Source organism: Drosophila novamexicana, unplaced genomic scaffold, assembly GCF_003285875.2.
Source record: "Drosophila novamexicana strain 15010-1031.04,08,12 unplaced genomic scaffold, DnovRS2.1 tig00000960-arrow-arrow-pilon, whole genome shotgun sequence".
Classification (NCBI taxonomy): Eukaryota; Metazoa; Arthropoda; class Insecta; order Diptera; family Drosophilidae; genus Drosophila; species Drosophila novamexicana.
In genome coordinates, this window is record NW_020824833.1 from 2186700 (window position 1) to 2213593 (window position 26894).

General features: G+C 40.5%; 1 protein-coding gene across 1 annotated transcript; it reads right to left on the bottom strand.

Moving 5' to 3' along the window:
* Positions 1–350: 350 nt before the first annotated feature.
* Positions 351–26569, bottom strand: LOC115765334 (serine/threonine-protein phosphatase 2B catalytic subunit 3). The gene is made up of 2 exons (XM_030708838.1): positions 26469–26569; positions 351–2641 (listed from the first exon to the last, which is right to left on the bottom strand). The coding sequence occupies exon 2, from the start codon at positions 2276–2278 to the stop codon at positions 509–511; it is 1770 nt and encodes a 589-aa protein (XP_030564698.1). The 5' UTR covers positions 2279–2641; positions 26469–26569; the 3' UTR covers positions 351–508.
* Positions 26570–26894: the final 325 nt, after the last annotated feature.

Below are 26894 nucleotides of genomic sequence, written 5' to 3' on the forward strand. Positions count from 1 at the left end.
ATATAAGCATATATAATACTGTTCGATGCTGTTTAACTGCTTTTTATGATTGGCTTGTGTTTTGCTCATCTGCTTAATTGCTGTTCATTTTGTATATATGTACATACATACATATGTATATATACCAATAAGTCAAACGCATGCTTCTCGTTTTTCTTTTATGCTTTGCGCTCGTTCTGCTGTTCGTTCATTTTTGTTGTTTTATGCTTTTGAAAGTTCGGCTGCGAACATATATTTGTGTGTGTGTGTGTGTGGCTGCGCTGTCGCTGTTGCTGCTGTCGCTGCCTTAGCTTGAAACTATATTTATTTGATTTGCTTTTCCCCTCCCTCTCCCTCTCCCTCGCCCTCACCCACTCGCACTCGCTCGCACATGCACTCCTCCCACCATACGCATTTTGCGCTCGCTTTTAACATAACTCTCGACATCTAAAACTGACTTTGCAGCTGCTGCTCCACAGCTCTGCCACGCTTGCACTTTGCTGCTTTTTACTCTGCTACTGACTTAGAATTATCCATTGATTGAATTCGCATTTGCATTGGCCGCTGCTGCCGCCGCCGCTGACAGTGATTTCTGGCCCTCCTCCGCCGGCGAGGGGCTTGCGTCGCGGCGCGGCGGCATCCGCTCGTTCACCGCATCGAGTCCCTTGGCCTCCGCGAACGAGGTAATCTTGTGATTGGGCGAGAAGCCCTGCATGGCATTCTTGAGGGACTGCTTGCCGCCGGAGAGGGCGCCGAGGGGCAGGGCGCCCGTCGGCGTCAGCCCCTTCAGCTGTAGCACTGACTCGGACTCCTCGCGCAGCACGGAGAAGACGCGCGCCATTTTGCCAATGGCGCGTATCTTGTTCCGGATGACCTCCTTGCGCAGCGCTGCCTCGTCGTCCGAGAGCGGCTCCTCGCTCTCCTCGGTCATTAGCTCATCATCGGAGCAGATGTTCAACACGTTCACCAGCATCTCGGTGACCTTCTCGCCAACAAAGGGCAGCGACCAGGTGAACACGTCCATGAAGTTGGGAAGCCAGTACGGATGGGGCGAGCAATTGAACTGCCGGATGTTCATCACGTTGTTCTCGTACTTGAGTACCGCCGCCTTGTTGTTGTACACGTCGAGATAGTTGGGCGCCGAGAAGATGGTGATCAGCGAGGGGAAACCGGTGGTCTGGCTCTTGCGGTACATGCGGTAGCCGGCGTCCTGCGCCTCGTGTGCCCGTATGATCGACAGCAGATTGTTGTTCTGCAGGAAGTCGCAGCAGGCGGCGTAGCTGTAGAAATACGAACAGCCACGCACCGAATTGTGCGTGTAGAAGTCCGAGTTCTTCTCGTTGCCAAAGTCCTCGAGCGGATCGGACCACAGCAGGTCGCACATGGGGCCAAAGGCGGGCGGCTCCTTGAATCTATCGAGCCGCCTTATGTCCTCCAGCTCGTGTATTTCGGGCGACAGGCCGCCGTGCACGCAGAGGAACTGCTGGTTCATGAGCGCCGCCAATGGCAGGCAGTCGAACGCATCCATGCACGCGTCGTACACCCGCTCCGAGTATTTGATCTTGCACTCCTGCTTGAAGGTAAAGTACTCGGTCAGATGCCGACACTCGTGATTGCCGCGCAGCAGGAACAGCGTCTGCGGATACGTGATCTTCAGCGACCACAAATAGAGGACGCACTCAATGCTAAAATAGCCCCGGTCCACATAATCGCCAAGGAACAGGTATTTTGTTGTCGCCGGCGAGCCGCCAATTTCGAATAGCTTCATAAGATCGTAGAACTGGCCATGTATATCGCCGCAGACAGTGACCGGCGCCTCAATATCGATCATTGTCTTCTCCTGGCGCAGCAGTGTGGCGCCCTCTTGGATGATGCGAAGCGCGGCGCTCTCCTCGATGCGTCCCTCCAGTATGAAATGCTGCTTAAGTACGTCGTGATGCGGCTTGCCGGTGCGGGCATCAAACACATCGGCGCAGGTTAGCTTCCGGCTTGGTGGAAACGGTACGCTATCGATCACACGCTCCTTTGTGGATAATGTGCTCCGTTTTGTGGGGCTTTGCGGCGCAGCGACTGTTGATGCTGCTCCTGCTGCTGCTCCAGCTGCTGCTGCTGCTGCCGCTGTCGTCCCCGTCGTTCCAGCCGCATTCTTATCATGTGTATTGTTGACGCCGCTGCTGGCAGCCGTATTTGACTTTTGATTTTGCTGTTGCGCTGCCGCCGCTGCTGCTGATGACTGCGACTGCGACTGCGACTGCGACTGTGACTGGCTACTGTTGCTCTGCGCTAATGGCGAAGACATTTTCCTTGACCTCGACGTCGACGACAACGACAACGACAACGACAACGACAACGACAACGACAACGACAACGACTACGACTTGGACTGCCGGATTGAGAACTGCCGACCAGGTCAATGCGACAGACGCACGCGCCGCCTGCTGCTCCGCCCCCGCGCGACGCACAAACGACGACGATGCTCCTCGCTCCTCGCTCCTCGCTGCTCGCTGCTCGAGTCCTGAATGTGCGCTGGCAAATTGCTAAAAGCTATTGGCTATCGGCTATCGGCTAATGGCCAACGGCAAACGGCAAACGGCTAACAGCTAACAGCTTATGGGTAACGGCAATCGTCCTCGTCCTCGCCCTCGTCCTGTCGAATGGCCGCCTGCAATTACAATAATGCGCAAAATTGTCATTAGATATTCCATCCCATGCGTTTTCCATATCCCATACTCCAAATACCATCAACCCATCAAATGCGATTGCAATTGCAATTCCAATTCTTATTCAAATTCCATTTGCAATTGCATTTTAAAGTCTCGCATTAAAATCCAATTAACATGTTTCTCGATAACAAAAAAAAAAAAAAACAATACTCTATTCGAATGCAATTTTCCAGCTCAATTAACATTACCACGCATTAAATATTTCTATTTATTTTAATAATTATCTTTCGTGCATTGTTTGTCGAGCACAATTAAATCATCAGAAAATATTGCGCAACCGCAGACCTCATTCGCCCCATTTAATTGCTCTCGCTCAATTTGCTTCGGTGTTTGTTGTCCGATCTGTATGAAATTTGAAGAAAGGTATCCAAAAAGTAAACCATTTTGGAGCTGTGCATACTATAAAAAGTGTTGACACTCTATTTGGTGTCTTCACGTCCTTTATATAAAATCTACAATCTCACATCTCAATTTCGATATTGATTTTGATCGATTTCGTGAAATTCGGGCAACTTATCGACGAATTGGCACATACTTGAACATTTCGTGCCCTACGAGAAGCTATGCACGTTGATTTAAATATACTCTACAAGGGTATACAAGATTTTGAACCTGCGCCCTGAGACTACAGGGTATTTGCTAGAAGTTCATTCTTGCTCTGATTGCAATCGTTAACAATTGTTCAATTGAACAGTTTTGCCACAAATGCTTTAATAATAAATGCATGCACATGTATACAACACTTTTGAGTTTGTATTTGTGCAGTGGCTACAACGTTGCAGAAATGTAACAATTGTGCAGGTAAATAAATAATACGCTAACAAACAGCAATCACGAGATTCAATCACAGTAACAGTAAAAGTAACAGTAACAATTACAGTAACAGTAACAGTAGGAGGAACAGTAACAGTAAGAGTAACAGTAAGAGTAACAGTAACAGTAACAGTAAGAGTAATAGTAATAATAGGAGTAACAGTAACAGTAACAGAACCAGTAACAGTAACATTAACATAACAGTAACATTAACATTAACATAACAGTAACAGTAACAGTAACAGCATAGACATGCACATACAAGTGATGCTCTTGCTGCTCTTGATGATCTAAAGCCCTGGAGCAGAGTTTTTGATTGGGTATTACAACCGAACTTAACAGAGAACAGATACATATGCATGCATGTGTGTGTGCATGTAAATATGGGCGCATTTATCTTAAAAAAAATATAAATACATGCAAATTAACAAAAAAAGAGAAGAAAAAAAAAAAACAGCTGACAATTGATAATTCAATGCGAGATATTGATATTATTGAAGCCCGAAGGTAACCCTGGTTTGAACGAGATAACTCGTATGTTATTTTAAACATTTGGTCTAAAGTACAGAAACTCTCATTGCATAACGACAAAACACAGCAGTGAGTCATGGATAGGAAAAAATAATTAGCTGGCGTTCTAAATTGGCGAAAAAAGCATCAATTCCTTTTGAGATGCACTCGACTGTTCAAATAAGTTAATTTTGTGTCCTTATGATAAGTTTAGCTCTGAACTTTGCAATCAGCTTGCGAGTCAAAGTTAATGGGTATTGATTTACTCTCGGAGTGGACTTCTAATATCGAATCACGTATAACTGGTTCGTCAACAAACCAGAAAACAATTCGAAATTGAAATCAAATTTAATCAACACGGCGATCTACGCGGCAATTATGTTAAGTTAACAAACTGGAAGTCACTTTCAAATCACAGCGATTATTCACAGAAACCCCTTGGCGCACGCCACTGTCCATTGTTTACAGATACGGTTGAAAAGTGGCCAGGCGTAACCTCCTAACTTTGTTCGCTTTCTTGACAGAAGATAATAATTGGTTTAGGTTAAGGTTCAATAGCTGTTGTTATAAGTACTTGTGCCAGCCCAGGCCGAGCCCAGCTACAGACTGGTTGAGGTCCGCCAAAAAACTGGTTCGAAATTCGTGTCAGTTAATGTCCAAAAACAGTTGACAAACATTATTTATTAATGGCCATTGCAATGCAAAAAACTGACTTGTCATCTTGTTGCTTATAATCGACTGAAGAACAAGAAAAAACACGTAAGAGGTTCTAGTCGGGAGCTCCCGACTAGGGGATACCCTGAACCCTCTTCTTCCAACATGCATGTATATATTCTATTTTAGAAGCAAAATGTCAAGTTTGGTGACTTTAGCTCTTATTATTTACCAAAATTGACCAAAAAACAGGATATCGATATCGATTTTTATCGATTGCTTGGAAACGGAGTAAGTTATCGATTATCGGAAACAAACTCGATCTGCGCGGGAACTAGGAGCAACTACATCTAAAATTCAAGTCTCTGGCTCTTATAGGTTGTGAGATATTGCGCTCATACATACGGACGGACGGACGGACGGACGGACGGACAGGCAGACGGACATGGCTAGATCGACTCGGCTATTGATGCTGATCAAGAATATATATACTTTATGGGGTCGGAGATGCTTCCTTTTGCCTGTTACATACATTTGGATTTTGCACAAATACAATATACCCTTATACCCATTTTTAATGGGTTCAGGGTATAAAAAGCAGAATATTGATTATGGCGCACATATTCAGATAGATTTACAATGGTCATATGTATACGTGACGTGTTTATGCCTACGTGTAATTCCGTACGACTTGATACATGTTTAAAGCGGTTCGGGTCATAATTTTACAATACCTATGAGAAATGCTCCAATTAAATAAGAATGTTGCAGTCAGGCGCAGTCAAGCTAAGGCTGCCCACTGAATAATTTAGGAGGCATTGATTTTTTTTATTTTTCGATTTGTCCAATCATTTTTGTAACGATCTCTGGAGTAGTCTGTGTTCTGCTCCGTCTGTGGAAGTTGGATTCCTATAAATCTTGATAGATCTTGTCGGGCAACCTTCGCTATTTCGGAATTCTCTCCAAACTATTTACACAGCTTGTTGGGACATCCTTATTCTAATCATGTTGCTCAACTATCGGACATGTGTATCTGCATCCTTTCCAGCCAAACAAATGCTTGGCTAAAGAATCGCTTCGTAGTACGGGTCCGGTCTACAGCCTTGAGTGCCACGCCTTAGTGGGAGTCGCTCCATAATCTTAACACTGACTGACGTGGCTATGCACAAATCTCAAATTGAAATTGAAAAACTGCGTCCATATGGACATAATAGAAGACCTTGTCACATTCTGAAGGTGTATAACAAATTAGAGCTATAATTTTCTAGACAAGTTTAATCTCGAACTTAATTCTCGTTTGCGCACTTTGAGGCGCTACTTGTGAAGCATTAGCTTCTGTGCGAAAAGCTCTCCAGGGATTTGCTCTATTTTGGTACACAAAGCAGGCTCACCCACTCAAACACAGGCAACGCGATATGGATGCCCGCATCCAGCCCGGTTTGGTGTGCTAATACACCCCATTACTGCCTCGTGCACTACTTGGGCTTGACGCACTTGGAGCTATTTCTGGACTCCGGATCTCAAGCGAGTCAAACACAGCCACTGTAAGTGAATATAAACTCGACAAGCAACTGACGGAGACTTAAGCAGGCCGAATTGCAATGGGAAAGACGACGACGACGACGACGGCAGGACAGATGCAATACGACGAGCATTGCAAGGTCAACTAATTTCCAACTGGAGATGTAGATTTGATGACGGAAATGAGAACTACATGGCTTCAGATTCGAGGACACTTCACTGTGCCCGAATTATCCAAAGCGGAGAACAGTCTCGGACATGTGCCTCCAGCCGAGGGCCTGGTCGTGCTTGTGTCAAAGGGAGACACTAATTGAAGGGAGGCATGCACAGAGAGATCCGGCCAGATGCGAATCGGAGCGTTGAGGACTGACGAGTGCCTAAAATTGGCAATCCATTCACACAAAGTGAACTCTGCAGGGGGGGTCGCGAGCTTAGCATGTAGGCGTTCGCGTTGTCATAAAAAGATTTTCAAGCAAAAATAAAATAAAATACTCACGGACAGGTGCTCGTGCAGGTGACAGTAAATTGCGCAGAGCCCTCGAAGACAAAGGTTGAATTTGTACATAAAATTGACAAGACGTTAAAATGGCAACGTGCGTATGCAAATTAATATGCCCCACTGCACCGCCCTGGCCAAGTCTCTCTCTCTCTCTCTCTCTCTCTCTCTCTCTCTCTCTCTCTCTCTCTCGCTCTCTCTCTCTCTCTCTCTCTCCTCTCTCTCTCTCTCTCTCTCTCTCTCTCTGTGTGTGTGTGTGTGTGTGTGTGTGTGTGTGTGTGTGTGTGTGTGTGTGTGCGTATCTATTCATATTTGAATTATTAAACAAGTTTCAGTGCCAAAGTGAAAACAACAACATTTTATCAGTGCCTACACGGGGGCTTACTTCCATGCATATATTCCATTTGTTTGTTCATTGTTAACTTTTTATTGCTGTGCGCATATTTTTCCGTTTACACGATCGCACATGCGGCACATACCCTGCACTCGCTTCTGCCACAACTGGAGCATATTGGTTTTGTTCAAAACAAAACAAACAAGTAAGAGGTTCTAGTCGGGAGCTCCCGACTAGGGGATACCCTGAACCCTGAACAGAGACAGAGAAATTTTAGATGTAGGTGCTCCTAGTTCCCGCGCAGATCGAGTTTGTTGCCGATAATCGATAACTTACTCCGTTGCCAAGCAATCGATAAAAATCTCTATCGAAATCCTGTTTTTTAGAGCTAGAGTCACCAAACTAGACATATAGCTTCTAAAATAGAATATATATATGCATTTGATGTTGGAAGAAGAGGGTTCAGGGTATCCCCTATTCGGGAGCTCCCGACTAGTACCTCTTACTTGTTTTTTTTGCAGTTGTTTCTTGTTTTTGATGCGCTAAGTAAATTTTCTCAAAAAAAAAGAGGAGAAAGACGCCGAAAAAGAAAATACACTTGTGGACATATGTCTTACGGATTGTGAGGTGGGAAATTGCTGTTTGAAATTGATAGAGTTATCCTTGAAAAACCGTTAAAGTTTCAACGTAAAAGCAACAAATTTTCAACAGATTCTTTCAATTAAGATATACATATTCGATATAGAAATTGAATGCTAATAATTATTGACTTGTAAATTCCCAGTTGGCTTAGAATATCACGAAAAACTTAAGATCATTCCCAAGGCTGCCAAATGAAAGCGTGGTCCGAGATTCGCCCGATTCCTGCATGCAAGAGCAGGACGTGGCCAGGCGAAGGTCTGTTCAGACAGGGGAACATGTTTACATCGACTCTACCTTTGATATACTTTATGCGTTACACATCCGATGACAAATCAGTTATGCCCTCGACAAGGGCATAAGAACAACTGCGCCTACGTTTGTGGAGGGGCGGGGGAGAGCCTGCTGCTTTGCAGGTTTTGTGTTGCTTCAATAGAATGAAAATGTTCTTGTTGTTAATATTTTGTTTTTGCTTATTTTTGTTTATTTTTGCAACGTTTGTTGTTGTTTTGCTGTCTTATAATTTTCAATATCTAAGTGGGCTAAGGTGTGTGTGTCAGTGTGTGTGTGTGTGTGTGTGTGCCCGTACATTAGCTGGTTTGCTTGGTAATTTAAAAGCAATTATGCATACGATAAAAAAAACAACGTTGTGCATTTTTTTATTGCCAAAACACAACGCACAGAACTTAACAAACAGCGCGGGGGCGGGGGGAAAATAGAAGAGCGGCATAGAGGGGGGGGTTTGGTTATGTTAGTTTTGTCCCCAGCGTGCAATTTTAACAAGGCAGTTAGCACACACACACACGCACACACACACACACACGCACACACACACACACGCACACACACACACACGCACACACACACACACGCACACACATACACACACACGCACACACACACACACACACACGCACACATTTGTATATGTATATATATAACATCCAGCTCTCATGTCGAAGTAATTACATTAGCACTTGCTATTGAATCTCATGTGGTATAATGGTCGCCTGGTCGTATACCCGAACTAAAACTAAAACTACAACTAAAGCTAAAACTAAAACCAGAAACGTGAGTACACACGCTAAAACCGAAATGTTGCCAACGCATGGCATTGTGTGGGATATATAGATTCCTGCTATTCCAGGGTATTTTATTAGAACTGCAATAATGCCCGACTTAAACGCGCGACGATACATAACAAGTAAGAGGTTCTAGTCGGGAGCTCCCGACTAGGGGATACCCTGAACCCTCTTCTTCTTTTAGAAGCTATATGTCAAGTTTGGTGACTCTAGCTCTTATTATTTACCCAATTTGCTAAAAAAAACAGGATTTCGATATCGATTTTTATCGATTGCTTGGAAACGGAGTAAGTTATCGATTATCGGAAACAAACTCGATCTGCGCGGGAACTAGGAACATCTACATCTAAAATTTCAAGTCTCTAGCTCTTATAGGTTCTGAGATCCTTTGACTCATACATACGGACGGACGGACGGACGGACGGACAGACAGACGGACATGGCTAGATCGACTCGGCTATTGATGCTGATCAAGAATATATATACTTTATGGGGTCGGAGATGCTTCCTTCTGCCTGTTACATACATTTGGATTTTGCACAAATACAATATACCCTTATACCCATCTTAATGGGTTCAGGGTATAAAAATATTAAAACATTTTTATACAAAATATTTATCATATAAATTTATTACCAAGTATATGCAAATATTGTGGAACATTCAGTACAATATTTAAAGCTAACTTTAATCTATTTCTATAGTTCTATAGTTCATCTAGCTTAGCTAACTCTTTTATTTTTGGCGCACTTTGAAAGGTTCAAAGTTCACAAGACTTTACTTGAAGCCCTTGAGGAATAAAAGCCAGCATTTGTAACAAAAATATTCAATTGAAACAAGTTAAGTGTAAGTTTGTGCCACATGTGGCAGCACAACTTATTTTTGGGCTTAACAACTTATTCTATGAAGCAACAGCTACTTTTTATACACTAAACAGGGTATATTGGCTATGTGCAAATGTATGTAACAGCGAGAGGGAAGCATCTGCAAGCCCATAAAGTATATTTATTCTTGGTCAGCTTCAAAAGCCAAGCCATGTCCGTCTGCCTGTCCGCCCGTCCGTATGTATGAACGCAAGGATCTTGGAATTTCGAACGTAAGTCCTCTCCCAGTGCCCCAGATCATATATATATATATGTATATATATATATTCATTTTCGAGATACCGAACCGCACCTTGGACAAGCTGCATTTGGTGTTGGTCGACGAAGGTTCAGGGTATCCGCTAGCCGGACACTTCTGACTAGAGAAATCGCCATTGTTTTCTTTAGAATCCAAATTATTAAAAGTAGCAAGAATAAATTAACGCAATCATTATGAAATGAACAACTAACAATAGCTTTCCAGATTAAATCGATTTATTTGTATTATTATTATTATTTTTTTTTTTTTGGTGTTTTTTCCTGTTTCAGTCTTGGGCAAATCCATTCGAATTGGCAAACGTGTCATTCATACTTATATTCAATTGATTAAACGAATATAAATGGGTGCTGGCATGTTCTCATGACTTTAAATACCAGAACACACAAGTGTGTACATCAAACGAACAATAAACAAGTAGCCATTCGAAATGATTAGGTTCCATGCGGACGCACTTGTTTTTCGATCTGGACATGTTGTCTGACATCAAAGCAAAGATATTCGAAATCTCATTGAAGCCCTTGCACAGCGTATTCAAGTTATTCTATAAGGGAAACAAGTAGCCGTCGGCTACGATGAGAACAGGGAACAATATTTCGTTTGTATTTATGAAATGAATCCTTGAACCAACATTTTTGGTGCCAAATAAAAATTCCACTATCAACATATTATACATTTTTTGCGAATGTGAAGTATGTTGCCTGTACCACATTATTCACATTCGTAAAGAATGTTGGTATTCGGCCGGATTAATTCTCAACATTTCAAGTTGGCCAAATCTTGCAGAGTCTATTAAACTAAGTCCCTACCTTTGGAAGGAATACTTTGCGGCGTTTAGTTGAATCAAATCAAAACGATCAAGAAGCTGTACTTTTGACAGTTGCAAGTGGAATCGCAGAACGTGAGTTTTGTAACTGTAACAAATGCTGTAACAGCTATGTAACAGGCTATAACAATATCCTGTTAATTAACATATATCTGACTACGATCTATCGATAAGCTATCGATATGCATGTCTGTGTTATGAGTCACATCAATTAAGTAAACTTTAGATTATTCTAAATCTAACATAAAATCTACTTAATAGGAACAAAGTCCATTTACAGATTAGACAAAAACTAGACGCTTTTTTCATTCAATTACTCAAATTTATTAAACGAACTGTAAAATTAAAAACCTGATCTGCCAATCGTTTGGGTAACCAATATCAAATTTTGGATCTCTCGCTTTTTTTAAGATTTTTGCTGTTTCAAGTTTTGCTGATAAATATTAATGATATTCGTCGTTGTACACAACTTTAATGTGCATTTTTTTTTTTTAGAGTTAAAGGGGTCTTAAAAATATAAATTAAACATTAGCTACGCAGTTTAAGCAACACGTGAGCGCGATTGTAGTTCGATTGTAGTTCGTATGTTTAACACCAAACAGGCCGCCGAATGGCTCCCGTCAGGCCCCACTAGGCGCCACAACCGGTCGGAACTAATGAAATGCAACTTAAGCGATAATAGAATGCCAATCGACGACTTACATGTGCTGCTGTTTCTGTCTCTGTCTTTGTCTCTGTATACTAAACTTAAATAAAATACAAGCAAGAATGCACTAGTCGGGAGTGGTCCGGTCCGACTAAGAGTTGTGCGTCTCACCTTTACCCCACATTATGGAAAATGCATTCTTGCATAACCTCGATGTTTATATTCGGATAGGTTAGAAATTTGTAATGCTTAAATATGACTATCAAATGTGTGTGCATACCCGAGCACAAAGCCTTGGCTTTTACAGGGGAAGAACGGAAGATTTTTCAATTTTCGAAGAACTGGGGGTAAAAATGATTGTTGATATTATGGAAACGAGGCAGGTTTCTAATCAAATATGATTAACTTGTATTGCGTCTGATATGCGAGCATATTTACTCAAAATTTGATTAGCTCTTACAGTTTCTAAAATCAAGGAGTATATGGAGACTGAGAAAACTAGTTCAATTCAGTTTTTCTATTGATTTGATTGCGCGTCTTTAACATTAAGAAAAACAGAAACAAAACGAAACATTTTTGGATCGTTACAACAGTTCGAAACTATGACTATAGTTGTATCTTTTAACAGAAATTTAACAGAAAATTGTCACCAAAAATGATTAACGAACTGGCAACGCTTCAATGAACGGTAAAAGTTTAGACGCAGCCAACTTAACGCAGCAGATATAATTGTATTTAATGCTGCCAGAAATTCAACATTTATCAACAAAAAAAAAAAAGGTAATCTTTAAGTAGAAATTCAATTAATGTGGCATTACAAAAATGTGGCCGAGGAAAGAAGCAGACGACGAGAATAAAGAAATCGTAAATCTTTGAACATAAACGTTGAATGTTTTGCTTTCGTTTTTGCCGCTGTGGTTTTTGGTTTCACACACACCCACACACACACACACACACACACACACACACACAGACGAATGGGTGTGCAATTAGAACAATACCGAAACCGGCGCACATATTGCGAATATTTCACATCTTATTGTTGTTTTACTTCTAAGTCATTAAATTTCGGCTGTAGCCGCGCAGCCAAGCAACAAAACAAAAATATATGTGTATAAAAAATAAAATGAAATCTGGTGTGCGTGTGTGTGCCAAAAGGGAAACAAAACTTGCGAGAATCGTGCAACGAAAATTCAGGCAACGGCGTTGCCACCTTGTTCGAAAGTCGAACTTATTTCAAAACGAATACAAATTAGATGAATATATGTACATATGCATAAAACAATGCAAATATTTACAGTGTATGGGGGCAAACAACAGCAGCGCGTAATTAAAGTGCACAAATTTATTTGTTATTCAACTATTTGCGAAATGTGGCAAACTAATTAAATGTGTGTCGAAGTCGAATGCCAATGGCAAGAACAAAAGACGACCGCGAACAACAGCAACATTTCTAGGCTGTCTGTCTGACTCAGTGTATGTGTCTGGGTGTGTGTTGCTGTGTGTGTGTGTGGGTGAAGTCTGTTAACAAAAACGCCAGCAACCATAACAACAGCAACGCGGCAACCGCAGCTGCAGTCACAATTGTTAGCATTGAGAAAAACAAGAAAACAACACGGCGAACCTTAAATACTCTTGAAGTCAATCTTAGAAGGCTTTATTCCCAAGAGATTGTTCCCATAGCAGCCATATAACAAGTTAGTACGTAAAGCCCATTAATGCCAAGTTCGATGCAGCTATCCTAAAAACCGAAAAAGATTTCCATACAAAAACTCTTTGTTCATCCGACTCTTCCAATAGAACTATTTGATCCTCCTATGCTACCAAACGTAATATATATATACATATTTCTCGAGTTCAGCGAGGTCTCACATATTTCGTGACAAAATGTACAAAGCCCTTAACAAGGGTATCAAAAGACAATGTCAGTGTGCATAATGCCATTGAAAACATTTGAAGTGATACGGAACAATGCGAGACATGACAATATTTTGTATATTCCTGTCTTATTTATGCACGCTTCACATGTATTTATACATATATATAGTTCAGCTGCAACCTAGCTGTGGCAACGCTCTGTTAACGAATGGCACATTAACTGTCAAGTAAAAGAACAGGGTGGCAACTCCACAGTACTGAGCTCATTGCAAATAGTTGCAGCGTAGTTAAGTGCCTTGCAAGCAGTGCTGTTCTTATATGGCGTAAACAAACGAAAACCTAATCAGAGTGCTTTTCATATCTGAATGGAAAAATTCAGATATATATTTATAAAAAAAATGCATAAGTTAGTTCAAAAAACTTTGTTCATCGGCATAGACACAAATTTAATTTGTACAAATTTCCAGCTGTTTAAAATGAGTTAAATTGCCTTTAACATTTAAGAATTTGCTAGTCAAATATATGTACAACATTAATATAAATTAATCATAATTAAATCATAGAAAATTGTAGAATTTGAATAAATTTATTTATATTTTTGATTTGTCACGCTTGAATTAGCGAAAATTGGTCCTAATCCCTTGAATGTTCATTCATATATTGCAATTTTATGCGATACTCAACAGAAAACGTGCCTACAAATGAATGTCTGTGCCCTCTTTAACATTTTTGTGTGTTATGTGTAATATTTCATTTGCATAATTCCCTTTTCATACGCACATATAAATGTAAATGATATCTTAACAATTGTTCGTTGTCTTGTGCGCCCTTTGCAAATGGGCATAATAGTTCTGGGCAGATGTATGTAACAGGCTGAGCGAGGCATATTGAAAATATGTCTGTATATCTTTCTGCTCATGGCCAATATTGAAAAACTTTTCGAGCTAGCGCTTGAAATTTGTATTATAATCTCTCTCGTCTATTCGTTGTTGGGCCATATCTCTTGTTTTTTTTTTTTTTAAGCATAACTCAAGGCTAATAAAATATGGAGAAAGTAAGTGCAGCATGTTGGTTCTTAAATCATATAGAAACAAGTAAGTTTCTAGTCGGGAGCTACCGACTAGGGGATACCCTGAACCCTCTTCTTCCAACATCAAATGCATATATATATTCTATTTTAGAAGCTATATGTCAAGTTTGGTGACTCTAGACTCTAGGATATCGATATCGATTTTTATCGATTGCTTGGAAACGGAGTAAGTTATCGATTATCGGAAACAAACTCGATCTGCGCGGGAACTAGGAGCATCTACATCTAAAATTTCTCTAGCTCTTATAGGTTCTGAGATCCTTGCGTTCATACATACGGACGGACGGACGGACATGGCTAGATCGACTCGGCTATTGTTGCTGATCAAGAATATATATACTTTATGGGGTCGGAGATGCTTCCTTCTGCCTGTTACATACATTTGGATTTTGCACAAATACAATATACCCTTATACCCATTTTTAATGGGTTCAGGGTATAAAAAGCTCATTTAAAGGCTGGCGCCACAATTAATTGCCATATTTAAGCCCTGATTATTTCAAAAACTTTCAACACAACAAGGATTATTTCCCAAACATAGTGAGTAGGGCAGAAGAAGCACAGCCGCTGCATAGAAGAAAGTTCGAATGTTTGTTAAGTCAGGGCTTCCCATAGTCGGGCACACCCCATTGGAATGTGCTTCGTGCTTCTCATTGCCATTGTTAGAATTTCATTGTAGCCGTGTTGTTTTGTTGCTTTGTTTTTGCCTCAAACGGTTTTGGCTTTTGCACACATGCAAACACCGCAAAAACACAACAGCATAGAAAACGAATAGCAAGAGTTTTAAATTGCAAATTATTTAGCCAAACCGGGTGAGTGCTCATTTTTCGGCTCCGACTTGGTCGACTTGGGCGCGTCGTTGTAGAAAGTCAACTCCCGAAAGGGCAACATGTGGCACCGTGTCACCATAGAGGCTAATTATTCTGTGATGTTCTGTGCGAACTTTTCAGCAGGCTGGCAACGCTCTCGGTCTAGGGTTGCCAACTCGTTGGCACAGCAGTTCACGCTTTTTCCACGCGTTAAGTTCCGTTTTTTTCAGCGAGACTTTTTCTTTCTACAGATAATTCGAAAAAAAAAAATGCGGTACACCCATTTTCCATTCGTGTGAAAAACTTTGCTGCATCGCAAGTTCCGTTGCCATGCAACAGGCTCTTAATTTGCAATCAAATAAATTGTCTGTAGCCCAAAAAGTAAAGTTCTAGGGTCACAGAATTGTTGAGGAACTCATTGGCACTCGACACTTTTTCGCTTTCCTGACATTCTATCCAATTAGCGATTTTTGTTGCTTTTGAACTCTTTTTACCACTCGCTTATTAAAAGTGTGGTTTATTTTTTTCTCATTTTTCTTTTTTTATAATCCGGTTGTCAATCAACAAACAGTTGTGGCTAGCAACTTGTTGTTGTGCCACCTTCTACAAAGGAAAACTAATTAAAAGTGTTTTGTATGGCCAGCCTGTTGAATAAGCTTGTGTTTGCCACACTGTGCGGCATGCCGCGCGTTGCGTGTCAAAGCTTATTCGCTGACTTTTTCCTTAAATTATATACACATAAATATATAAATATATATATTTTTATATACCCTATATTATGTTTTTTTTTTGTTTTTGCTTTGCTTAGCTTTTGGCAGCTTTTTATACCCTGAACCCATTAAAAATGGGTATAAGGGTATATTGTATTTGTGCTAAATCCAAATGTATGTAACAGGCAGAAGGAAGCATCTCCGACCCCATAAAGTATATATATTCTTGATCAGCATCAATAGCCGAATCGATCTAGCCATGTCCGTCTGTCTGTCCGTCCGTCCGTATGTATGAGTCAAAGGATCTCAGAACATATAAGAGCTAGAGGAATTTTAGATGTAGATGCTCCTAGTTCCCGCGCAGATCGAGTTTATTTCCGATAATCGATAACTTGCTCCGTTTCCAAGCAATCGATAAAAATCGATATCGATATCCTGTTTTTTGGGCAATTTTGGTAATTAATAAGAGCTAAAGTCACCAAACTTGACATTTTGCTTCTAAAATAGAATATATACATGCATGTTGGAAGAAGAGGGTTCAGGGTATCCCCTAGTCGGGAGCTCCCGACTAGAACCTCTTACTTGTTGTTGCTGTGTTTTTCATCAGCGTCGCTTCTCGCTTCTTGCTTCTTGCCAATTATAATAATTAAGTTTGAAATGCGTTGTGACCAAGCAACAACAACAACAACAACAACAACAGCAACAACAACAACAACAATTGCAAGCAAACAAACACGCAAACGCATTTTACTGTCGATCCAATTTTCCGGATAACCCTTTGACGGCGTCTAACTAACAAGGACCAAGCAGGTCCTTTCAGTGGCCACACACGTATTCAAACATATACTTAAACACATTGACATACATATGGATATACACATAAACATACTCTACATTCACTGAATGATGGGTAATCAACGCACTGAAACGGCTGAAAATGTTCACACTGATATGAAGAATTTATGACGTAAGTGTGCAACAGGATGAGGCAAATGTTACAGCCACACAAGGATGTCGATGTCAAATTAGCTGGAAAATGGTTGTGCACACATTTTCCATTTGTTTCCCCCATTTATACGCCTTTCAAGCACTCAATCAATATAACCAAAAGCCAGGCTATGCTGAAAATAATTTGTTTAACCGATTTGGAGAAATGTTCCCGGGAAATGAAATTTTCCAACGAACACACTTTTCTTCTTCTTACAATAACGCGTAACCGAATTTTGAAAATAATGAGAAATCGATTAACTTGTGATTCACATGTTTACGTATTGCATATGGCTATATCTTTTCTGATCTGTGAGTCAATCGGCCGGAAATTAAATTGTTTCCAAAAAAGTATTGTGTTTTTTATACCCTGAACCCAATCAAAATGGGTATAAGGGTATATTGTATTTGTGCTAAATCCAAATGTATGTAACAGGCAGAAGGAAGCATCTCCGACCCCATAAAGTATATATATTCTTGATCAGCATCAATAGCCGAGTCGATCTAGCCATGTCCGTCTGTCTGTCCGTTCGTCCGTTTGTATGAATCAGAATCTATAAAAGCTACAAACTTGAAATTTGAGATGTAGATGTTCCTAGTTCCCGCGCAGATCGAGTTTGTTTCCGATAATCGATAACTTACTCCGTTTCCAAGCAATCGATAAAAATCGATATCGATATCCTAGAGTCTAGAGTCAACAAACTTGACATATAGCTTCTAAAATAGAATATATATATGCATTTGATGTTGGAAGAAGAGGGTTCAGGGTATCCCCTAGTCGGGAGCTCCCGACTAGAACCTCCTACTTGTTTTTTTCTTAATAATTGATCAAAATAATTAATATAAGACAATTTAAAGTAAATCTCTTGAATTCAAGGCAAAGACTCTTCCGCCTAACCTTTAAAAGGGTTTCCCTGTCACATATTGACATATTGACACACACACACACACAGACATATGCATGTACATATAATCAAAATAGGCAACAACTTAGGTTAGAAATATAAAATCGTTTCATGTAATCCATTTTTTTTTTGGCTACATATGTTTTTGTATATGCACACAATCGATATGAAATGGCACTTCGATAATTAAAATTTAACCATTTGCACATATGTATACTAATTGCAAAAGCTTCACAGGAGTAAAAATGCAAATTTGCAACGTGTGTGGGCCCGCCCCAGCATGAGGTATTCGCAATGATTACGGTTAATGCTGCGTTTGATGGCGATGCTGATGAAATCTCCGTGGCCAATAACAATGAAATTTCTCCACATGCACATGTCAAACACGACCAATACACCAACCCTCACACAGACGCACACACACACACATGCCTCCCCTGGCGCGACCAGGCACATACTTACGCACACACACAAACACGCTCATTCGCTCGAAATTTGTTGGGCGCGCGCTTGCGGTATCTGCCCCGCCCTCCTCCCACGCTTCGCCATGACTGGTCTAAAACCGAAATTAGTTCAACGCTTGTGTAACTTTTACCGTTAGTCGCAGAAGTTAGCTATTCAGCTTAATAGTATTCAACACAATATTTGAAATAAACTTTTAGCACAGTTTAATTGAGAGATACAAGAAAAGAAATATAATTCCGAGCGTATTTTCTTCTTTTTTTTTTTTCATTTATTTTCTATGTGTCCGTGTGAGTGACAGCTTGAATGCTGGCGACTGCGCTGCTGTCTGCTCCAATAAGTCAAATAGTTTTTCACTTGACGCGATTTTTCATCATGTGTATGCGGCATTTATTTATTTTATTTTATTTTCTGATTTTTTGTCGCGCAGTGAAATTATTTTTGGCAATTGTATTTTACTTGCCGCCGCAGGTGCTCTATTGGGCGCTGTGTTTATATCTGTGTGTGTGTGTGTGTGTGTGTGTGTGTGTGTGGCAGGGTGTGTGGCTGGCGATTGCGACCTAATTTCGGTTTCTGTTTCACAGTTTTGTGTATTTGCTGTTGTTGTTGTTGTTGCAGCTTCAGCAATTAGCATACACACATTGTGTACTGTCAGAGCTACAAACATACATACATACATACATATGTACACATACATACATACATACGTGCACACAAACACGAATGTGTCCGTGTGTGTATGTCGGGTTGGTGTGGGCTTCAGACCAAAGCACATGCGAAATTGCTTAAAAATAAAACGATAAATTCATTCACCAACACGAGCGCAAAAAAACAGCTGATCTGTGAGTCAAATGAGACCACAGAGCCGCAAACACGACCGCATGCATACAGCCAGACATAAAAGCATGCATACATATATAGATTAAAATGTATGCAGGTATTTATGAAAAGTAAATCCTGTAAACTGTTTCACCTACCATGAGAACGGCATATTTAAAAGGATTAACTGTAACATACCCGTGCATGCATGCATTCAGACACTGCCACGCACACGCACACACACACACACAAGGTAAAAAGTATTACATGCAAAACTGCTGCCAAGTTGTGCGTAACAGAACTGCAGCAACTCGCACACACACACACAAAGCCTCACAAAACTCTCTAACAGAGTCAGAGCGAGAGATAGAGACAGTAAAAACTGCCCATCCCGAGGCAAATCATGTTGGAGAGAGCAGAATGTAACAAGCATAAAACTCGCCGTTCAGCCAACAGCAAAAACAGCAACAACAACAACCACAACCACACAGACACAAGCACGCATACAAAGCGCCAGCAGCACAACTTTGCACTCAGTACAGTGGTGACCATAAAAAAAGCGCAAGAGCAAACATTTTTGAGTTAAGTCAAAATTTATGCTAAACCATTGTGGTTCTTTTTGCTGCTAAGTGCACTAAAAGGAACACAAAAAGTGAGAAAGAGACAGACAGGCGGAGAGAGATAGAGAGAGGTAGAGTACCACAGAGTCTGGTAACAATAGCCAAAACAAAGCAGAATTGCAAACGAAAACCAAGGACCTTGACCAAAAAGTTTAAAGCATCAGCTCGTACAGCAAAAATACTTGTGCCAAACTTTTCCTGCTGCCAGCCAAAAAAAAAAACTAGTAAAGTAGCGCAAACGGCACTAAAACCCATGCACAAAACAGCAGGAACAAGGACAATCCTTCTTTCCTGCACCACTGTTGCGTTTTTTTTGGCCACCAGTGTATAGAATGCGTAAAGTAACTGTAACGAGATGTTCAATGGGTGGGAGAGAGTGACAATATGTAGGTTGGGGGAATGTAGCAGTCACTGAGCAGCTGTTCAAAGCGCGAGCTGAAAGCGAAAGGGCGCAACAATAGCAAATGTTGGATACATGATGGATGCCTGTTGCGGGGTATACGGAATGGGGTATGAATGGATGGATACAAAGGAATGGGACAAAGGACTTGCTTTTGAATTTTTAATATTTATAACTTGAGCAACGAACCGAGAGATGATTTGTATCCCCACCGGAAGCTAATCTCGAGTTGAACTAAGTCGCACACTCACCGACCCACACACACACACACACATACAAGTACAAATACATAACACACACACAGTCTCAGCAGAGCCAAAGGCGCAGAGCTTTCTGTGCATACACACACACACACACACATTTACAAAGAGAAATCGGGTTTACTGTGTGTGTGCGCTGGCAGCGATGTATGTATGTGTATATTATATATCTATATAAGTAAAGGTATTATATGAAAACAAAAATACATTTATATGTATGTATATAAGTACATATTTAAAGCATGTTGCACCAAAAGTGCAAATAAGTATGCTTTATCGATTCCCTGCTCACACACACACACACACACACACACGCGCGCGCACAAACATACATATTTGTGTATATACATATACATATGCATACGGCCATGGCCGCGTCAGACTTCTTCTCACAGAAAGAAACTCTATAAGGATAAAAACGAAGTAACGGCACGCGGTCCGCGTTCAAGCCCAAGCCTCAACAGAGCTTGCCTCGGCGCACTTAATTTTGTTGTTGTTGCCGTTGCTTTTAGCAAGAAGCAGAAATGTGGGTAGGCGTGTGGTAGGTAGGCAGGCTGGCAGGCTGGCAGGCAGGCAGGGAGGGAGGCAGGGAGGGAGGCAGGGAGGCAGGGGCCTGCGAGTATATTCCTGGTTTGGGCTCCTGCAAAAGTCAACCCTGACCGCTGGTTTGGCAGCCTGTCGAGGCGCATGCACGAACACATACACATACATGCATATACAGACAACATAAATATGTACATGCACACACATACATATACATACACGCATATAGATATGTACGCATACATATACACGTACTTAGTCAGTTAGTCGGTCATTATGACGACGCTGCCATTGCTGTTGCTTTTCATGGTGTTGTATTAGTGCGTGCCGAATACCCTGTTGCTGGCGCAACAACAACAACAACAACAAGAACAACAACAACAACAAGAACAACAGCAACAACAGCAGAAGCAACTCGTGCAAATGAAAGAAATGAAAACACGGCGATGTCTTCTTTCAACCCCGCCGCGATTTTGGGCTTTTGTGACAGCAACACACAGCCGCCGTAGGTGTATGTACAATGTATGTATTGAGAGTGTGTGTGTATGTCGTATGTATGTATGCATATTGCTTGTATTGCAAAGGGCCGGCCACGTTGCAGCAACAGCATCTGCAACAGCAACAATAGAACTTTCCTAAAAGGATGCTGATGTCATGTCATGTCATGTCATATGGAAGTGAAGTGAAGCTATATCTATCTATGTACATAAGTATATATAATTATTGAGTTGTACATATGTACATATGTACATAAAGTTATTGCAACTCATATTTGAACTAAATCATTTATTTCACATTATATAAAAAGCAATAGGGAAAGCTTTTTGTCTCTTTATATCCAAAGACGAAACAAAATCTCGCTATCTGTTCCGGCACGTGCTACTATTTATTTGCTAATATCTGTTAAGCAGCAGCATTTACACTAACACAAGTGCTATCAAAATGTTAGCCAAAAACTGAAGACTGTAATGTGCGTGTTTGTGTAGGTAATCGAAAAGCATGCATACATATATTTACATACATACATACATGCATGCATATGTATGTGTACGTAGCTTTACTTTAAAATACTAGAGTTGCTCTTAGAACCTTCTCGTTGGCTAGCGAAAGAGCTTTCTAATCACGCATAAAGCTGCTCCTAAGCCCACAACATACACACGCACACAAGAAGCGTATGTAAATATACATGCACGAGCATGCAAGCTCTGCAAGTGCAACGCATGCACCACCTTACTGTTTAATGCCTAGCAAAAGTAATTTAACTAAAGGTGTAGCTTTTTTTTTTTTTGTTGTTGTTGTTGTTTTTTATTAAAACAAAAGCCTAGCATCGCTTTAAAACCACTGTGCGGTGACGAAGCGCCAACCAATGAGTGTATGTGGATGAGGGTTTGGTGAGTAGGGAAAGACGCGAAAGCACGAGCGCTCCCCGCATGCTCTCAGCTGCCTTTCGTGTCTGTATATATGCATGTATGTATGTATACATGTGTGTATATGTATGCGCGCCTGTGGTGAGCTTAGGCTTGCCTTGGCTAAGGCGAATTGTTGCGTGCGACGCCGACGCGAACAGAGTCCTGCTGCTGCTGCTGCTGCTGTTGCTGTTGCTGCTTTGGAGCTTTTTTCATTGGATTGCGTTTGTATGGGTGCCCGCAACAGTAAAAGTCAATTGACCCGAAACTGTTGTAAATGTAAATATATACATGCGAATGCAGCAGCACGGGCAGATTTGCTTTTTATTTGAATTTCACTTACAGACACAAATAGGAGACATGCACATAATCATGTGCATGTGTGTGTGCTCATAGAGAATGTATTTTTGTGTTTTTCAGATTTGTATAAATCACAGAGAAAACTCTGTTGGCTTAACTAATGTATTTTTTGTTTTGTTTTGTAAAGCATATGTATGCATGTATGCATATACAGCTTGTATGTATGTATGCATATACGAAATGTATTTCTTAAACGTATTCAGTACTTCTAGATGCTGGCCTTTGTTGTTGTTGTAGTAGTTGTTCCCGCTATTATTAGCGCAATGTGAGTACAAAAACAAAAGCCGCAGCAGAAGCAGCAAAAACAACGCTCGCCGTTTGTTTTATTTTTGTTTTTTGTTTTTTGTTTTTGTTTTTGTTTTGCTCTCTATTGTATTTGATATTCCGCAATTGTTGCGCCGCGTCATGCCTAACTTTTCAATCTATTTATGCTTTATTTTCATTTTCATTTTTCTTTTCAATTATTTTGCACGTTCAGTGCGCTCGCTCTCACCACAATACGCTCTCTCACTCACTGCCCCTCTCTCGCCCGCTCTCTGTTACGCTCCCACGCACGAATGCATGATGCGACTGCGACTGCGACAGCTCCACCATGCACTCTGCATTTGCCTCCAGTGTCAGCAGTTGTCATAAGAGCGCAAATTGCTAATTGTTATAATATGCATGTAATTAACTTATGTGCAATTTTCACCTGTACGCTAGTTAAGTGCTTCTTTTTTTTTGTTTTTTAATATGGATTTTGCGTTCATTTCAATGCATTGAATACAGCAAAGCAGCTTTTTACCAGTTTTACAGTAAGATTATCTCAAAGAACGTCAGCTTAACGGGTTCGCAAGCTTTCTATGCCAGCAGCAGCAGCAGCAGCAGCAGCAGCAGCTGTTGCTGTTTGCGTGCAAAACAAAGCTTTTTGTTTTACTTGGAATCAGAAATGTTAGAAATTTAAGAAAGCGCATATTTGGACGAACGATTTTTAAAACGAAACGAAACCGAAAAGGCGCTTGAATCATTTGCATTTACACAAATGTTAGTCTTATTCTTAAGTACATATGTATTTGAAAAGTGTTTCCTTTTTACCGCTATCTTTGGAACACAATTGAAAATTGTTGCTGTTGTTTAAGGTTAACTGTGTGTGTGTGTGTGTGTGTGTGTCTCTGTTGTTGCGAGGTTATGAGAAAAACTTATTTGCAATGCAAATTCAGATTTGACTAAAGCAAAGGAATAGATAATTTTTGATCTGCCCTTTAATGACCTTCTCTTTGGAAACTTAAGCCGAAATGTTTATATAGGAATATATACAATGCCCCATATATATATATATATATATATATATAGATGCCCTATGTCAAAAGTCAGCTTTCTAAATATCCCCAAGGTGTTGACAATTAAGTGACATTACGCCCGATTATCAGCAAATTTAACTAATTCAGTCTGTACACACACACACACACACACACACACATGTATGGCATACATGTGCATACACATATACGTATACGTATTATACATTTTAAGATCTCGTACTAGCGATATGAAAAGCAATTGCAATTGTCCTTTTTCCTAAACTGATTAAAGGGGGCGCATTCAATGTGCCCCACATTTGAAACAACTTTAATTAAGATCTAAGTTTGTGCATTTAAGGCTTCAATCTTAATCTAAATCTTACGAACTTCGCTAAATAAATATATATTAAATAACTGTAATCCTTAGTTTGGGTCTATTGTCAGGAAGTTGAAATGTTTTCTGTTTGCAAAAATCAACAAAATATCGGGTGTGCCCGACCTTAAGATACTCCTATGCTCAATACCAAACTCATACCCAATTGATTCACAAATAATACAAAAAAATTAAATTAAAATTAAAAATTATAATAATAAATATAATACGGCTTAAAAGTCGTAAATGAATATTTGATCGAGTTATGCGAAGACTGGCTCGGCCCATGCCCCTTTATACAGGGTATACAGGCTCTGATTCATTGCCAACAACAATTCTAATTTTCTGCAACATTTCCAATTTTTTAAGTTAATCAGCTGCAAAGCCAACATCATAATTTATTGAAAGTTTTTGAAAGTTGTTTTCAATTGGACGCCACTGTGCACGAATGTGTGTGCCTCTGTAAATATGTGCATATGCATATGTTTCTATTACGCGCAATAAAAAAAAAAACAAAATCCATTTAGCTAACCGGGTCATCAGCTCGCAATGATGGGGGCCAGCGATTGTGTGTCGCATTTGCGATTAAAGCCAGCGGGAATTCAAACAAAAAAAAAAAAAAAAAAATGCAACACATCAAATGCAGTTGGGTCTGGGCTCAAGGGAGAAAGGCGGGCTCTCCTTGAATTCAACAAAAGGGAAGAAGAAGCAACCTTGTAGAGATGTCCACACACACACACACAGCAGAGAGACACACGACCCTGGACGGAGTTTGGAGTCGAGGCTGCACAGCTCAAGGACGAGCAGAGCCAACGAGTTGAGGCTGGTTGCTTTCGGTTTGTTTTCTGCGTTTTTTGAATGTTGTGAGTCTGATAAAAAATAAAAAAAATAAAGCAACAAATTGAAGAAATAAAACATAACTTCGTATCGTGCACACGGTGCGACGCTGGCAGCGTTAGCGACTGCGCAGCAACAGCGATAACAGCGTCAGCTAACAGAGTTATGCCCCACCAGCCAGCCGCTGGCCGACCCACCTAACCAACCTACCACCCACCCACCCACCCACCTATCCACCCCAACTTCTACAGCATGAAAATTTTCGTTGTTGCTTTACGCTTTGCTTGGTGTCCTGTCCCTCGCACACATACACACACACACACACACACACACACATAGAAAGTCCCAGTCACAAGCACCGTAATTTACGTGCGGCTCTGGCTCTGCTCTCTTTCACTGAAAATCTCTTGCTTGTTTGCACACACACACACACACACACGCACGTACGAGTATATACTCGTGCACATATACATGGGCTTTTCTTCTTTTTGAATTTTACTGTTATTCTGGAATATCTCTTTTCAGCATCTACAGTTACTTTACACTACGGTTTGTTGTTTTTGAGCACAGACACACACACACACACGCACACATATATATATATAAGACGGAAGTTTCTTTAAAATGTCGCATAATTAATTTGTACAAATGTTAAATAATTTCATACGTACATATATAAATATATATGCTACCTTTAAATACATACATACATACATTATGTGTATATACATACAAATGTATGTACGAAATGGGCACACTGTTATTTCTCACTCGATGCACTTTTTGGCGTTATGTGGTTGGGGTGGGGGCGGCATCAGGGGCGCGTGTGTCTTTCTGTTTTTATGTGCTGCCTTTTGGCCAATTGGAAAATCGAAATAAATGAAAGAAATGCAAAAACCAACAGCGCGGTCATTGAGCCGATTTTTATTATTATTAGTATATTCCTCTTTTTTTTCCTTTTTTTTTATAAATATTCCAATATTCGACGGGTATGTACATCATTTACATACATATACTTATGTGTGACCAAAAAAAATAACAAAAAAAAAACATTTCATACACACACGCACAGAGCACGTCTTAGTTCAGTCTGTATGCATATATATGTATGTATGCATATGTGTGTGTATGTATGTGTGTGTGTGTATGTAGTGTGTTTCCAATTGGTGTTTGTTGCTAGTCCGTTGCTTTGAGCTTTGAGGCTGCTGAGAATTTTCTGCCTGCTGAGCCGTCGCAGCAATGTTTGGCGTCGCCCCCTCTATGTAGATACATATGTGCTTGTGTGTTGGCTTTGATATATTAACGCACAGTTTCAACAATTTCAGAAGTAAAAAAAAAACAACAAAAAATTCTGCTTGCAATTTACCTTTTGAATATTATTGCTACACTTTTTGCTCACACAACGACGCAGACGCACGATAAATTGATTCGAAGCAAATTTCTAACGCGCTCCCGCAACACACGTCCGGCTGAAGTTTCAACGCAAAAGTAGTGCTGCAAAAACAGTCGAGGGCACTATCGATGTTGTTGATTGAACCGATTTTAAATCGAGAGTAGCAAATTACCGATAATTAATCGATTTCTACTGCAAGTCAACAATCGAACTAAGAAATGTATTCAGTCTTTTGAGCTGCTCGCAATGAAACTAATTAAGAAATTACAAATTGGTGCAGTCGTACGAATAAATGTTAAAATATAAAATGTTAAGTCTAACAGAGCTCGTAAGGAAATACGTGAAAAACGTTAATGCAATGGGTAGCTCGTAACGAAAATAGGACAACGTAATGCCAAT

Excerpts from the sequence above, each read along its gene's own strand:
- LOC115765334 (XM_030708838.1), bottom strand. The coding sequence starts at position 2,278 with ATGTCTTCGCCATTAGCGCAGAGCAACAGTAGCCAGTCACAGTCGCAG.